The sequence below is a fragment of the Anomalospiza imberbis genome, chromosome 1 (genome assembly GCF_031753505.1).
Source record: "Anomalospiza imberbis isolate Cuckoo-Finch-1a 21T00152 chromosome 1, ASM3175350v1, whole genome shotgun sequence".
Taxonomy (NCBI): Eukaryota; Metazoa; Chordata; class Aves; order Passeriformes; family Viduidae; genus Anomalospiza; species Anomalospiza imberbis.
The window spans coordinates 34,755,424-34,770,083 of record NC_089681.1 but is presented as its reverse complement, the minus strand read 5'-3'; the positions used below and the strand labels follow the sequence as shown (position 1 = coordinate 34,770,083).

The window sequence follows — 14,660 nt, the reverse complement described above, 5'->3', positions numbered from 1 at the left end:
AAAAATCCAGACTTAGCTTTTGCTTTGTATTGTTGCAGAATGGTAAATAATGATATTTAATGACATTAAACTTTCAGGTGACTATGGCTTGAGCTTGCCTCTTGGAGAAGAATATGAACGAAAAAAACATAAACTCAGAGAGGAACTTCGACAAGATTACAGGCGGTATCTTTCTCAGGTGAAGTGTCTTGTTTGGTTGCTTGACTTTAGTGAGTCTCTTAAATTATTCTCTCATTTAATTGAATGAAAATATCTGTAGAAAAGTTTTTAAGGAGGCATTCATTATGAGGAATGGCTAATTTTGAAGACTCGAGTGAAAGTTATTTCGAAACATTTTGTTTATGTATTTTAGGCTTCTACAGACCTTGTTGCCATGTGACTACATATTATTTAGTACACTTCTTTCTGAATATTTTATTTATTTGTTTTTGCTTCTTCCTTTTTTTTTTTTTGTTAAGAATTTAAAAGCTGTTACTTCCTGAAGTACTTATGTATTCTATGGTCTGTAACTGGGGTAAGAATATCCCTGTACATGGTGTGACTCCATTTGACAGCTTCTTTTTAATTTTAGAAAGAAAAACCTTTGATGATCTGCTTAACATGATTTACTAAATGTCACAATAAATTTAAAATTGAAATTATATGTAAGAAATGTCATCATCTTGGGAATATTCTGTAGCTGCTCTGCATGAGTCAGAAAAAAATAAGGAACCAAATAATTTCTGTTTTATGAAAATGCTATTTACCAGTGTCTTTAGTTCTTAAAATGAGTGAATGGATTTGCTTTAAGAAAGGAATTGTTAAGTCAAATATTTTTGACTCAAAGACTCCTTTTGAATAGTATCTTTTCCCTGATTTTTAGGGAATTTCACAGGCAAAAAGAAAGGTAGGGTGCTTTTAATATTATTTTCTTTTCTTTCAAATTAGTTGCTTTTTGCTTTGTTTGAAAACTTTATGCTCTTGGAATTTAAAAAATCATTACTTTTATTTGTGCTTTGTGCATTTATGCATGCTGTGGTGATTAGTTGTGACTAACAGCATTGCTTGCTTTGTGCAAAATGATTACTTACATATATTATTTTCCATTCAAAACACTTGTTGATTTACTTTTCCCTATGCAGTTGCCATTGTTGCTCTCTAATGCTGGCTCTACGGTAGTTTTTATTTTACTAGACATTTGCTTCAGGGATTATCAGTTATGTAGATAGTAAGTGTTCAGGATTTTTTTCTTAGTATACATATTTTATAAAGCTAGAATAAAATAGTAACTTATGTAAATATAAAATATATCATCGCAACCAGAGTCAGGGCTTTTTTCTTTTCTGTCTCCTCTCATCAGTGGTGCTTAGGGAAGCAGTAGAGGCAGTTATTTAGCACCTACTGGCCAGAATGAAAAAATACAAACAAGCATTTTGAGGAAAAAAATAACGCCTCTGGTGTTATTTTTACAAGCTTTGTTTAACTAATTTTAATGTTTAAAATATTTTTATACTTTTGTGTATCTATAATTTTGAAATTTAATGCTGTCCATCCAAATTGTTCAGATTGAGCAACATCAGTAAAGAACCAGGAGGTAATGTGTTTGAAACACAGTCTGCTGGTTTTTTCTGGGGTTTTGAATAACATGCATGTGATACAAATTGTCTATATTAGCATGCACTAGATTTCTTAAATAGCAACAGCAGAATAAACTGTCTTTTTAACCTCTAACCAAAATCATCCTTATGTAATTTTTGTTTCTTGATTAATTTAAAACTCCAAAATTAATTTTGATTATTTTCAAAGTTAAAATATAATTTTAAAACTTAATGTTTCATAATTATCACCAAGCACCCAAATTATATAATTTTTATATTACCTTCAAGTGTTTTATTCTCATCTGGACTTCAAGGTTTACAAGGCCTTTTTATTTGTGTGTTTGGTCTAGTACATGTTAGCTATATTAAGTTGGTAAGGACTGAGGAAGAACTAAGATAGTAATCTCTAATTTCTTTTTCCCACCTAAAGAAAACTGGTGAAACTCTTTAGCAGTTCTCACAGTGATAATTTTTTGTTAATAACTTGCTTAGTCTTGCTTATGTAGAAAAATGCAGCTTCCCTGCTGCAATAAAATCAGGTTCTGATTTTGGAAAAGATGTTTGTAAGTTCAGAGGTAATCTCTAGAGACATCTTCAAAATGCATGCAAAGAATTACTTAATAATGAGAATTACAATTTATTTGCTTTTTCTAATAGAGATAACTTGGTTTTCCATATAAATCTAGTTGTCTCGGTGCTTGAATATCTTTGCATGATTATTATATTCCTTAATATTCTATATTATTATATTCCTTTTAATATCTAGTTTGAAGTATCATTTATAATGGTGTAGGTTTGTACAGGTCGAGCTCTTACTTCTTGACATTCCTCTAAGCATTTAGGCCACATTGCAACATAGATAACCAAAGGAAACAATGCTTGTGAAATACTGTATCTCACCATTCAGCCCATGACATACAAATAGATGATCTTTTTATTAATCAGATTTATAAAACATACGATCGGCTGGAAATTGCTTGGGTATGCTTTTAAAAAAGGAGTGGTGTATGACAAACCCTCTAGACCTGGAGTCTTAACAACCTGCACCAGCACTGGTATTTGGTTTGAAGAGCAGGTACTTTGACTTGCTGCACAACCCAGGTCCCAAGCTGTGCCCCAGGGATCTATGTGGAGCAACAACTACTGGTTTTGATGGGAAGTTCTGTTCTGAAAGTGGCTGATGGCCCATAAAGGATGACAAGATTTGGTGGTGGGTCATTATCCTGGAAAATTTGGGCACTGCTGCTGTGGGAAACACTGTTGAGATAGAGGTGTGCTACTGTTAGCATGAATTCCATATGTTAAAATAAGAGGGAGACATATGTTTTCTGCTGTTAGAAAAAGCAGTTTTTCATCTGAAGTTAAGAAGGTATCTTGGAAGAGTCCTTTTAGGTTTGTACAGACACTTGTGCTTGTGCTACAGAAGAACTGAGTGGGGTTTCTTTGAATAAAAACAGGGTTTTTTTAATATGGAGACTAACTTACATAATATTGGAAATAGTTTAACATGGAAGAACTGACAAACACTTTGAAACTCAAGCTTCAAACTTGATAAAGACATTTACTTCCTGCATTCCTTGACTTGACTTCATTTATGTGTTCCAAGAACATCCTACATTTTCAGAATGTAAAGATTGTCTCAGTCTTTATTTGATCAAATTGCTGAAATTACTTGAGAAAATATAATACCTAACAGCTCTTTAATGAGTAAAATTTGGTATTTTAAAGTGTATTGAATGGTTTTAAATTTTTTTTTAATGTAGAAAAATTATCTGACTACTGATGAAGTAGATCCATATACTCAGGGATTATCTCTTCCTATTGATGAGCGAAGATCTGCCAAGGTAAATATATGAAGGAAATTAATTAAATGGAGTATAACTTGAAAAGGTACCTGGGTGTTGGTTTTGTTCAGCAATCACTATTAATCTGATCTCCTGCCCTCATGCTGCTGGCCTTGTAGTCCCAGTTTCTTTCTTGTGTTTGCTTGTAAATTGATCCATGAAGTTGAATCAGCAGAAACATTGTAATTTAGCAACAATTTATCAATATTTTTTATGACAAAAACTACTGTTTTGTTGTTAAGATTGGTTATAGAACAGCTGAGATTCAACGCAATAAGATAACCTAACCTGTATGGCTGGAGGAGGACCAGACATTTGCACTCTTGGAGGTTTTGTTGGTTTTTGATTTTGTTTTTAACCTTTGTTGCCTTCAAGTTGCATTCTTGATCTGTGTTTGGGGCTATGCTGTCACTGCAATCTGGTGCAAGACTTCTGCTGTGGCATGGGTTGGCCTTGCCTTTGTGCTTAAACTTTCTGCCCCTCTTGTGCTTTTGGTTTGGCTGTAGGAGGAGCCAGGTGAGAACTCAAAATGAAAATTGCTTTTATGAAAAAGCCCTAAACTTCAAGTTATGCAAGTATTAAAAGGTGGCAGCAAGAATGCAGCACCCAGGAAAGGGGAAAGGACTTCTCAGGGGCAGCATGCACATGTACTGAGTTTATGTTAGCTTCAGGTTCTCATGAACTATGTATTAACCCTTGCAAGGATGTGTGCTGAAACAGTGAAAAATAAAGTATTTTTGATTAATTCTGTGGAAATGAAAGCTGTATTTGTACTGGAAACATGTCTTATCATTGATGGGTTTATATCATATCAGCTCTGTGCAGATGTGTTGTGTCCTTTTTAGCCATCTATTTGCTGCTCTTGCAGAACCTAAAAGCTGCCAGGAGATGTCACACTGTGCCCTGTAAATCAGTTGGCCTCTGGGCAGAATATCGAGAGGTTAACATTTGCATTTTGGTTTGCTTTATTAGGTCAAATGTGCAGTCACACAGCATATTGAATTTTCTGCTGAGTGTTTTGCCATCTCTTAAAGACAGTGCAGCTTTCATGGCTGTCTGCATGCTTTATATTGTCACTGTTAGAAAACCTATAGAAAACTTTTTTTTTTTTTCTTGGAAAAAACCCCAAAAAATAAAACAGTTTTGGAGAAGATTAGTCTAATCTGCAAAACTTTTAGTAATCTGGTATTTATGTGGTGATTGAGATATAAATTATTTTTGTTAGAAATTTGTTCATGAGAAAGTAAATTTATGTGTGATGCTCAGATTTTGTAAATACTTTTGCATTTTATAGGAAAATGCCACAGTGGAAAAGAGCCTAATTCATAATACTGTAGTATAATTCTCTTTTTTCCTTTATATGATTGTTGGAACGAGGTAGTATAAAAGATACCCCATGCTCTAAATGGGGACTAATATCAAGAAATAATACAAATTAGAATTTGCTTTATCTGGAGACTTTTGTATTTCATATTATATTACCAGGCTGTTGATGTACAATTCATTTATATTTTTAGACCTGAGAAAGCTGATTATAAATGTTATCATGTTGCAAAAGCAGCTAGGACAACAAACATAGATCTTGCATTCTTTGCACTTTTGACTATTTGCAGTCAGTTTAACTGCATGTTTGAATTGGATAGTTCAAATTGTAATTGATACACCTTGTCTACACTTGTATTTGTTATCCTATTTTAATTGTGAGGGGGGCAAGTCACAACTAACCCTAACACAAAGAAAGAAAATGTATGTTTGAAAATCAGCTGTAAATACATTCCGATTGGAAATCAGAAGGTGATTCCTAATTGTCCGAGTGAGGCTTTGGTAAATTTTGGAATAGGCTTAGCAGGAGGCAACCTACTTGGTTTTAAAGATGGACCTTGATACACAGTTGTGTCTCTGGGGATTAGACTTCATGCAGAAGAAGCTGATATATACTTACAGATTTCAGATTAAGAGAAAGTGCTATGCTAAGAGAAAATGAACTAAAACCTAAAAGTAATTCAAGCCTTTCTTGTACATCACAAAGAATGGGAAGGGGGGGGCAAACACACATTTGCATTTATTCATTTAGTACTGCAGTCCTAGGAAGTTAAAAGCTACTAAAAATGCAAAATTATGATGCCCTTTTCAATGCCTATTTTAGGAGAGATTACGTCTTGAAAGAAACAAGGAATACAACCAATATCTCAGGGATAAAGAAGAATGGAATGAAAGGCTAAGGAAATTAGGGAAGAAAAACAGAGAGGTAATGCAATTTTATAGTCTTATCATTGACTCAGATGTACAAAGTAAGACAAAATACACAAATGATGTTATTTGTATTAAGCAAGTCCTGGTTACAACTCACATAGTGCAGTTCCTGATTCCTGATTCCTGCTTCCATCATGTCTGTCTGGTAGAAGGATGCTTTCATTGTTCTGTGTGTCTGAAAAAAATCCTGCGTTGTTCTTGATGATAAAAGTGATATCCAAAAAAGCTATCTGTTTGCACAAAATATTGAACTTTACTGCTTTACAGCCTTTACTGCTGAAAGTGAACGAGACATAGTCTAGTCCAGTTCTGAGGCCTTTGATTTGCATGGCAATAAGCAGCTAGGAACACACACACACACACCCCTCTGTTGGAAGGGGGAGAGAATCAGAAGAGTGAAAGTGAGAAATAGTGTAGGTTGAGTTAAAGACAGTTTAATAGGTAAATTAAAAGCTGCTCACACAAGCAAAGCAAACCAAGGAATTGATTCACTTCCCCTGGGCAGGCAGGTGTTCAGCCATCCTCAGAAAAGCTGGGCTCTGCCACATGTAACTGTGACTTGTCAAGGCAAATGCCATACTCAGAATGTTCCTCTTCTTTCATGTTGAGCATGACCCCCTAAAGAGTGGAATATCACAAATCTAAAACATAGCATCATACAAGCTACTATGAAGAAATATGTCCCAACCAAAACTAGTGCAAGAGCTAGTGGGATTTTTAGGTTTGTTTAGCATTGTTGTGAGACTCTTTGTTTTAGTAATCTGGAAGCATTATATTGATCTGTAAAATCATCTTACCTTTAAATTTTTGTCTTCAATAGGTAAATTTCCTTTTTAAAATATTTTTGCCTCACAGTTTAGTGATGGACTGTAATAATTTGGGACTCTCATCTAGTGAACGTTTTCATAAGATTTAGAGGAAAGGTTTAAGAAGTCCTTCTGTCGCCCTGTTCTTTTGAGTGTTTTCTATGCCTTCTGATGTTTACGTTTCTACTGAATCTTCTCAAACTGTTCATACAAATAATGATTGTTTTGCATTCTTCTTTGTGGGTGGAGAAAATTGATAGACTGTTAGTTTGACCAATGTGGTTGGAGTGGTGGCAATTTCACCCTCCAATCCACTGTCACTTTTGGGTTGCTGTATATAGCAGAGTCAGAAAATAAAATTCTCTCTTTTAGTTCTTTTTCTTCCCTCTTTTACTTAACACATGTCTGTGAGTTATTTTGTGTCATAGTGTGACAGTCCTTCCACTTCTTTTTAATATGAAAATTATAAAGTGTACAGTAGTGTGAAAGCTAGGTCATTCTTTAAAAGACCTTGTATTTGTATCCAAAACAGCTGGAAGTTTATTGTATTCCTTACAACAGTTGGCGAGTGCAAATCCCCCTGTATTTGTAATTTCTGTCTTGAAGACTGTTTCTTGTCTATCTCTGGAAAGATTGTTTTCTTATGAGAAACATCTTTTCCTTCAAGTGCACTGGAGTTTCATATAGCTGAAAACTGTTTTAATTTGTGAAGGCATCTATAAGGCAGCATTCAGGCTTCCTTCAGTTGTTGGAACTCAATATCTCATTCTTACTTCCTTCTTCAGGTTTGAAGTGCTACTCAGCAGGGATCCCTAGGAAACACTGGCAAAAATGTAGCTTATTTTTGTGCAACTGAGTCTAAAAATCTCTAAAATTTTTCTAGATGTTTGGGCACTTAGGTTTCCTAAGCTGACTTAACTAATAAAATCTATTTAGGGACTCAAGGGTTTTTCCTTTTGCTTTGTCATCCACTTGGACCTTTAAGTAGTATTTCTGTTATTCTGGTGTAGAAACGATTTTACTGTCAGAAAAGAAGAAGCAGAAAAAAAAATGGTCAGGATTTGTTTGGGTTATGCCATCTCTGAGGGGCATTTAATTTGGAGTGAGAGTCAAATTATGTATGTGACGTCCAAAATTTGATCCAACAGTTTAGATAGTCATAGGATAAATCCTGCTCTGAGTAGTGTTATCTTTACAGTTTAGATTAGGTTGGTCTGTCTTTATTTGGTGGAGTTTTGAAAGGATGGAGAATCCACATTCCTCTGTGCCACCCATTCCACTGCTTTAAGTGCTTGATCTGAACTTCTTTCCCTCTGTATCCCATTGTAATTTCTCCTTTGCAACTGTAGCTGTTGCTTCTTTGAAAACCATGAATACTGGTGTCTCTGTAACCACCTTTTACATAGGGACTGCAATTACTAGTTCCTCCTGCCCTGTACACACCCTCCTTAATCTTTTTCCATGCTGAATAAACCCAACTGTGTCAGCTTCTCCTTTAATAGCTCAAATACCTGAACCATCTCAGTAGCCCCCTCTGCACTTTCTCCAGTTCATCAGCATCTGTGGGGAGAGGAGGCAGAGGTTGGGCATGCTGCACAGAACCTTAATGCTAGATAAATACTGAGCAGAGAAGGATCACTTGCCTTGACCTGTGCAAATACTGCTGCCCAGGGCGTGGTTAGCAGTCATCACTGCAAGCATGCTCTACTGCCTTAATGTTCAGCTCCTTGCCCATGACTAACCCAGCCCTTTTTCTGCAGAGCTGCTGTCTAGGTGCTCAGTGCCCAGCCTGTCCTGGTGCACGGCACTCTTCTGTCTCAGATGCAGAGGTGTGCCTTTGCATTTGTTGATTTTTATGAGCCTTTTGTCAGCATGTTTCTGCAATTTGTCAAGACCCTTCTGAGTGGCAGCCATGCCCTCTAGTGTATTGATCCTTCTTCCCAGTTTGGTGTTATTTACATCCTTAATTTACTTTTCATTAAATATTGTAAAGTATGACTTACTGTTGTCTTTATTCTATACCGGAAAGATTAGATCAAAGATTAATACACAGAAATACTACAGGGTTTATGCAAAACCATTGTTTGTGTAAGGACTGTGTATTGTACTCTAGTCCAGAGTGTCATAGGGTTGTTTTTTTATCTACTTAACTATCTTTTCTCATAATGACATTTCCTGAGGAGTAGAGAAATAGATTAAGAAATGCTCAGGTTAAAAGGTTGTACTCGTAGGTAAGAAGTATTACAGACTTGCCTGTATCTGGGTAGAATGAAGATATCTAGTTTCTTGATGAAGTAAAGTTTGAAGTATTTTTTTGATTCTTTGCACCTCAAAAACGGAAGGTCAGATTGAAGTTCATAAAAGATCTGTCCAGTATTGATACCCATTATTCTGAAAGACGAGATAAAAGGAAGACTACATTTTTTTTCTCCAAGAAAAATGAATAAGACCCTAGCTTTTAAGCACTTCTTGAAGTATTTTCTTTGCTCACCTCTTGCCTTTCTTCTTGTTTTGGGTTTATTTGACGAAATACAAAACTAAGGTTTTACTCAATGTGATTTCCTTATATTCAACTCTCAATATTGTTTCCATTAAACAGAATGAGATGCACAGGAATAAAACACCTATTGCTGTTACCAGGCTCCAGCCAGAATTACATACAGAAGTCCAGCCTTGTAATACAGGTGCAGAACCTCCCAAGAAGGATGCTTTTACTTCCACAGAAGGTTGTGAAGAGCTGCTAAATAAGAGATGGCTGGAGGAAGACAGGTACCACAGGTTAGATGATGAGGTTAAAATGAGAAGTCGACTATTAAATAAAAGATTTGATGAGGATTTGGATGTTCCCAATCAAAGACATCGTGGATTTGCTAGCCAATCTGTAATTCCTACTAGGAAGCATCACAGAATTGATGAAGATGGTGATTTTGGTAGAAGATACTACAGAGTGGACTATGATCCTGAGACAAATGCAGAAATGGACCCTAGATTTAGATCTGAAAGCACCTATGACAGAAAAACTCCCTGGGGTTTTTATGCTGAAAGGTATTCTTAATTCTGTTTTCTCCTTTATTTCTGCAGTGCTTGTTGATGGCCATGGTTTACTCACTTTAAATATTAGGGAAGATTCCTACACGAGAGCAGGATTGTTGTACTTACTTTTGTACTGACAAAAAGGACCTTTACAATAATCTATAGAAAAAGTATTGAAGAATTGGATCAGTCCCTAAGACTATACATATATTGAGGCATTTTATACATCATAGCAAACCAAGGATACGAGAGAAATTACCCCAGAAGCAGCAGTCCACAATTCATTTATATGAAGAGTGGTTTGCCAGAAAACATATTTGAAAGCAAACCCCTGCACTGAGAACCCAATGTTACCTCTGTTTTCTTAGTCTGTAATAGTTACAGCAAGTCAGTTTTCAGTTCAGATTCCAAAACTGGTTTAAGCTTCAGTTTTCGGTATGTGTGACCATGCGTAAAAAATGTAAAAGTCTATTTTTTAAAAACCCTATTTTTTACTCCATGTCTTGCTAAATTACAGGCTTTAAACATCTGTGTAATTGAACCAAATCCTGATGGTTGTAATAGGTGCTAATCTCTGTGAAAACCACACAGTTTGAATAAGCATTTATGAAAGCCCGAACCAAACAAAAAAGGGTGTCTTATATAAATAATTCAGGGGGAAACCTGATATGTACTGTTCAGTATTAAATAGTCTTTACTGTGTTAACTGATACATCAATTGGGTTACTTTGACATAAATTGTTAATCCTTCTCTTCTAGCTTACTCATTTAAAAGAAAAAAAAAAAAAAGTATAGCCTTCCTAGTCCTTTAAGGTTTGGCACTCTGGCCATCTTTAGGTATTCCATTGCAAGAACTGGTTGCTTTCAAAACCAGATGGCTTGTGGTATGAAACAGCACCAAATTTGGATTTTTTTTATACAGCTAAACAAAACAGTAAAATTTTTTGTAAATAAGTTTTCAAATAATATTTTAAAAGTGTTAATTTTTTCCCTTTCCCGGTCTTGGGAACATGAGCGTTGTAGTTATTTTTATTTGTGTTAAGCCTGTTGCCAGAATTATTTTCCTGCAATTGCTTCAATGAAGGAACCACCAGTGTTCTTCCTTTGCAAGGCAAAATAAACACTTTTTCTTTTTGCTAGAATTAACACTTCTAGGAAAACAAAGGCAAATTGTACCACTCTCAACAGTGTTGAATATTACTATTATGTTTTGTTGTTAGTTGCTGGTGGATGAGTTAAATGGTCTTTTGAGTCATTGTTTACAGGGGTAATTTTCTGTATAGTATGCAAGTTAATAACTGAGGGGAGGGGAAAGGCTCCTCTACTAGAAAAGCAATTTCTCAATTCAATGAACTCCTATTTCTTTTCCAGTTTCAAATGCCAAGAGAGTTAGAATATTTTTTCTCCAAAAATAGCTCTTGATAGTCTTTCTCAGGCTTTAAAAAAAGTAATTGTAAAGGAAGAAAGTCTGTGGAAAAAATGAAATGTCTGGAAGTATTTGGGAGAGGCAGAGTCTTGTAAATGTATTATTGCTAAGTTTCAGACTATGTGTTCTGATGTGTTCTAAAAAAAGTGTATTTATTCATACAGTGTTTCTGAAAAAGAGTAGCAAATGGAAACAGTGGTTAAATAGATGAGAGGAGCAAGATTGTCTGTTTTCTGCTGAGATTCAGAGAAAAGACTGCAAAATACAAAATTTGTTCCATTCTGTAGTGTATTATTGGTATAAATGAGCAAATGAGCTTTTAGGATAGAGTGGAGTTCTCCTATAGCTTTTCAGAAAGAAAAATAATTAGAAGCTTAACTTGGTGTCTAACAAAGACAATCACATTTTTTTTTTTGAAACTAACAGCAGTATTAATTCTCTGTGTTAGTTAATACTCAGAAGGATGTGTCCTCTTTTTATTAAGTAGCTGTTTGCCACTGTCTAATGCAGTTGGACAGAGTCTATTATTTAAATAAAAGTAACCATTTGAGAATGTTTTAGGGTTTACTTTGTTTCACAAAGAATTTATACAGAACTATATAAATAAAATATCACCAAATATGGTGTTTGAACCAACAGTAGATATCATGTTGAATATTAGTAGACTAGTTTTTAGTTATTCCAGAAATCATGTATGGTGCTTGTAAATATCTGTGACTAATATATCACCAGGCAATCCATGAGATACTTGGAGAGACCTCTGAAACTGCTTTATCTCCAGTTTTCTTTTAAAAGAGAATAGAGAAGACAGTTATCTTTGCTATTGGCAGACTTGGTGCATCTTCTTAGAAGAAGCTGCTGGACCATTACCTGAATTCCCTGTACTTAATTTTATACATAAGATTGTTTGGGTTTTTTGATGTATATTTCTGCTAATGAATTTTTATTGAAAATTAATTTTCAGTATTTCTTTATTAAATGTGATTTTTAATCTAGTACTTTTTTCTCCTTTGAAAAAGAGCTCCACTTAACCTCCTGTGAAGTAAATTCAATCTCTTCAGGGAGGAACTTATCTCTTAGAGACAGCTCATCTTCTGAAGAGTTAGCATTTTTTTTCTGCATTTCAGGCAAAGTCAGCTTTTCCCAAACACACTTGATTAGTGATGGAAACTAAATTCAAAAGGAGGCTTTTTTTTTTTTTTTTTAATGCTCTACTGAAGTTCTCAGGTTTTTATATGGGGCTTATTAGTTTGGAGAGGCAGATGTCCATAACAGGACTTTTTAGAAGAGTTTCTGTTTGATGGAGGCACAAGGTCTGTGACATATTTCAGCAAACAGAAATGGTGACCGGGAAGTGAGAAGAATTGCAAAATGTTTTAATTCTTAGAAGTGGAATGCTTTAGTCCATCCCTACCTGTCAGGTCTGTCCTGTAAACAGGAGACAACTACAGCTTCTTGATTGAATTGGGCCAACGTGTCTGGGCCTGCCAAGCTAAGATGGCTACAAAAAAAGGTTGCCTCTTAAATTCCAAGGTTTGTTTTTTTGCTTTCTTCCTACATCCTTTCATTACACTGGAGACTTGGCTTTCTGTTTCCTGGCTGTGTTTCAGTCTTATGTGACCAGCCTTGTAATGAGTAGATTGATTGTTGTCATAAAGATCAACTTGATCATGAAAGATCATATTATACCAAGAGGGTAAATGTTCTTTCATTTTGTTCTGATGGGTTGTTAAGATCCCAGATGAATGTTTAATAATCTGCTTGCATCCTTGTGCCTCTGATTATTGGCTTCTATTTAAATTAGAGATTGGCAGAGCTGTGGTTCTTTTTATGTAAAAGAATGAGGGTTTTTCCCCATGTTTACCTAGTTTTTGGGTTTTTTTTTTTTGTTTGCTTAATAGGATGTCCATGGCTCTGTCCAGCTCTGGAAAAAGTATAACTTTGATAGCATTTTTTGGGTACTTTGCTTTTCATTGAACACCTATTTTTGCACTATTTTGTCATGTTAACTTGAAGTCCTCATTATAGAGCTGTTATTTTGCAAGTATATAAAAGTTTATAAATTCTACTACCCCATATCTTTTCAGGAACAGCTCTCTTGTGTCTATACAATATCTGGCATCTCTGAAGTTACTTGAAGTTTCAATCATATGATTTCACTTCTTATGTAGATGACTCAGATTTTAGCTCCTGAATTTTTGTATTCATGGTGTTGCCAGTCTTTTGCCTTGAACAAAAGTCACCTCACCCTTTCAAAGTCTGTCAGGTGTGTAGTGAAGTGTAGATTGTCATTCAAGAAGCTTTTCATATCTGAAATGGCTGTTCCACCGGACCTACCCAATAGCTGTGTGCCAAAACCTGTTGAAGACTTCATTGGCTCCCAGGGATTAAGGGCAGCAAGGTCTGTTTCAATTAATGTGGTGTGAGTGTCAAAAGCCCTTTAGCTCACAAAACACTTAACCAGGCTCATTAGATAAGGGCTGCAGGAAAGTAGGCTTGGGAATCACATTCCAGACAGAGAGCTGCCCTGACAGTGCTAGCAAAGTGAATTATTTCTAGAATATTTTGTGATATTTTCAGAACGGGTTCTGCTGTCCAGTGTGCATTCAGGCAGCAAATGCATTTGCACAAAACTGCTGAACCTTCCATTTCAGATTGGCTGTTTCTAGGCAAGCATAGCTGAGTATTTTTTATTTCTTTAAGGCCCTATCTGAATGGAATGGTAAGAGATGTACCTGCAGATTATGAAGATGAATTAAAGGACAGAGCACGTGTGCGGCCATTCTCAAGAACTGGAGATTCTAGGTGTGGTATACCATGTACTTTTCTGATAATTGCACTGCAAAATCATGGTGAGACAAAAATGTTGACTTCAAATCCCAAAACATTGTCTGAAATGCCTGATACTTTTTCCTGCAGCTAGAATATAGTTTAACAAGAAAAATATGTTTCCTCTGAAAATGGCCATTGAAGCTTGCATGCCAGTTTTCTTTTTGAATTAAAAGAACACCTATTCTCCAAGTGATGCCTTTTATTGAGTCAAATACTGTGGAATCCTGTTTTGATAGTAGCTTTAAAATTAATTTTCTTCCTCTTGTCTTGGTTTTGCACATCCTGAAATGATCTAAGAGGGTGAGGCAGAAGCAGAACACTTGTGAAGTCCTTACATAAACTCTTGACTGGCACCATTCAGTCTGTCAGCATGGGTGAAGTGCTTAACTGAGTCAGTTTTTCTGATCGCTTCAGAAACCGCAGGCAAATGGGAATTGTGAGAATGCCTTTTTGCCAGGCAGTTTCTTCTTTTGCTTGGGATATTTCTTTGGATTGTAGGAAAACTGTCACAAATGTATCACATAGTGATGCAAGTGAATCTGTCATGGTTCCCACAGACTGTGTAGGAAATTCTTGAGTTTGATCACTCCATTTTCTTTTTTGTCTTTGCCAGAAATCAGATACAGATTAGTTCTTCAGCTAGTGAACAGGCCAAGTCTGCAGGTGAAAGGCGGTATGCAACAGGCCTTGTTCTGGGTATGTATAAAAACCACACTAATAACACTGAGTTAGACTTTCTTTGCATATGTTATTTCTCCATGTGAATAGTTAAAAACTAGAGCAATAAGCATTTGTTTTTCCTTTTGCTAGTTGTCTCCAAGACTGGTAAATAATTGTTATTTACAAAGAGAAACTAAAGCAAAACATTCATTTTCCCCCTTTATGTAGC

General features: G+C 35.5%; 1 protein-coding gene across 12 annotated transcripts in view; it reads left to right on the top strand.

The window, feature by feature from the left end:
* Positions 1-14,660, top strand: part of CSPP1 (centrosome and spindle pole associated protein 1) — a 61,752-nt gene that overhangs the window by 10,210 nt on the left and 36,882 nt on the right. For 7 of the 12 annotated variants that reach the window (XM_068187314.1, XM_068187281.1, XM_068187244.1 and 4 more), the window contains exons 4-10: positions 78-178; positions 863-886; positions 3,341-3,421; positions 5,568-5,669; positions 9,080-9,525; positions 13,643-13,744; positions 14,385-14,467. In XM_068187314.1, the coding sequence (XP_068043415.1) occupies positions 78-178; positions 863-886; positions 3,341-3,421; positions 5,568-5,669; positions 9,080-9,525; positions 13,643-13,744; positions 14,385-14,467 (939 nt within the window). The remainder of the gene's footprint in view (positions 1-77; positions 179-862; positions 887-3,340; positions 3,422-5,567; positions 5,670-9,079; positions 9,526-13,642; positions 13,745-14,384; positions 14,468-14,660) is intronic. The other 5 variants (XM_068187341.1, XM_068187291.1, XM_068187307.1 and 2 more) reach the window with 4 other exon arrangements.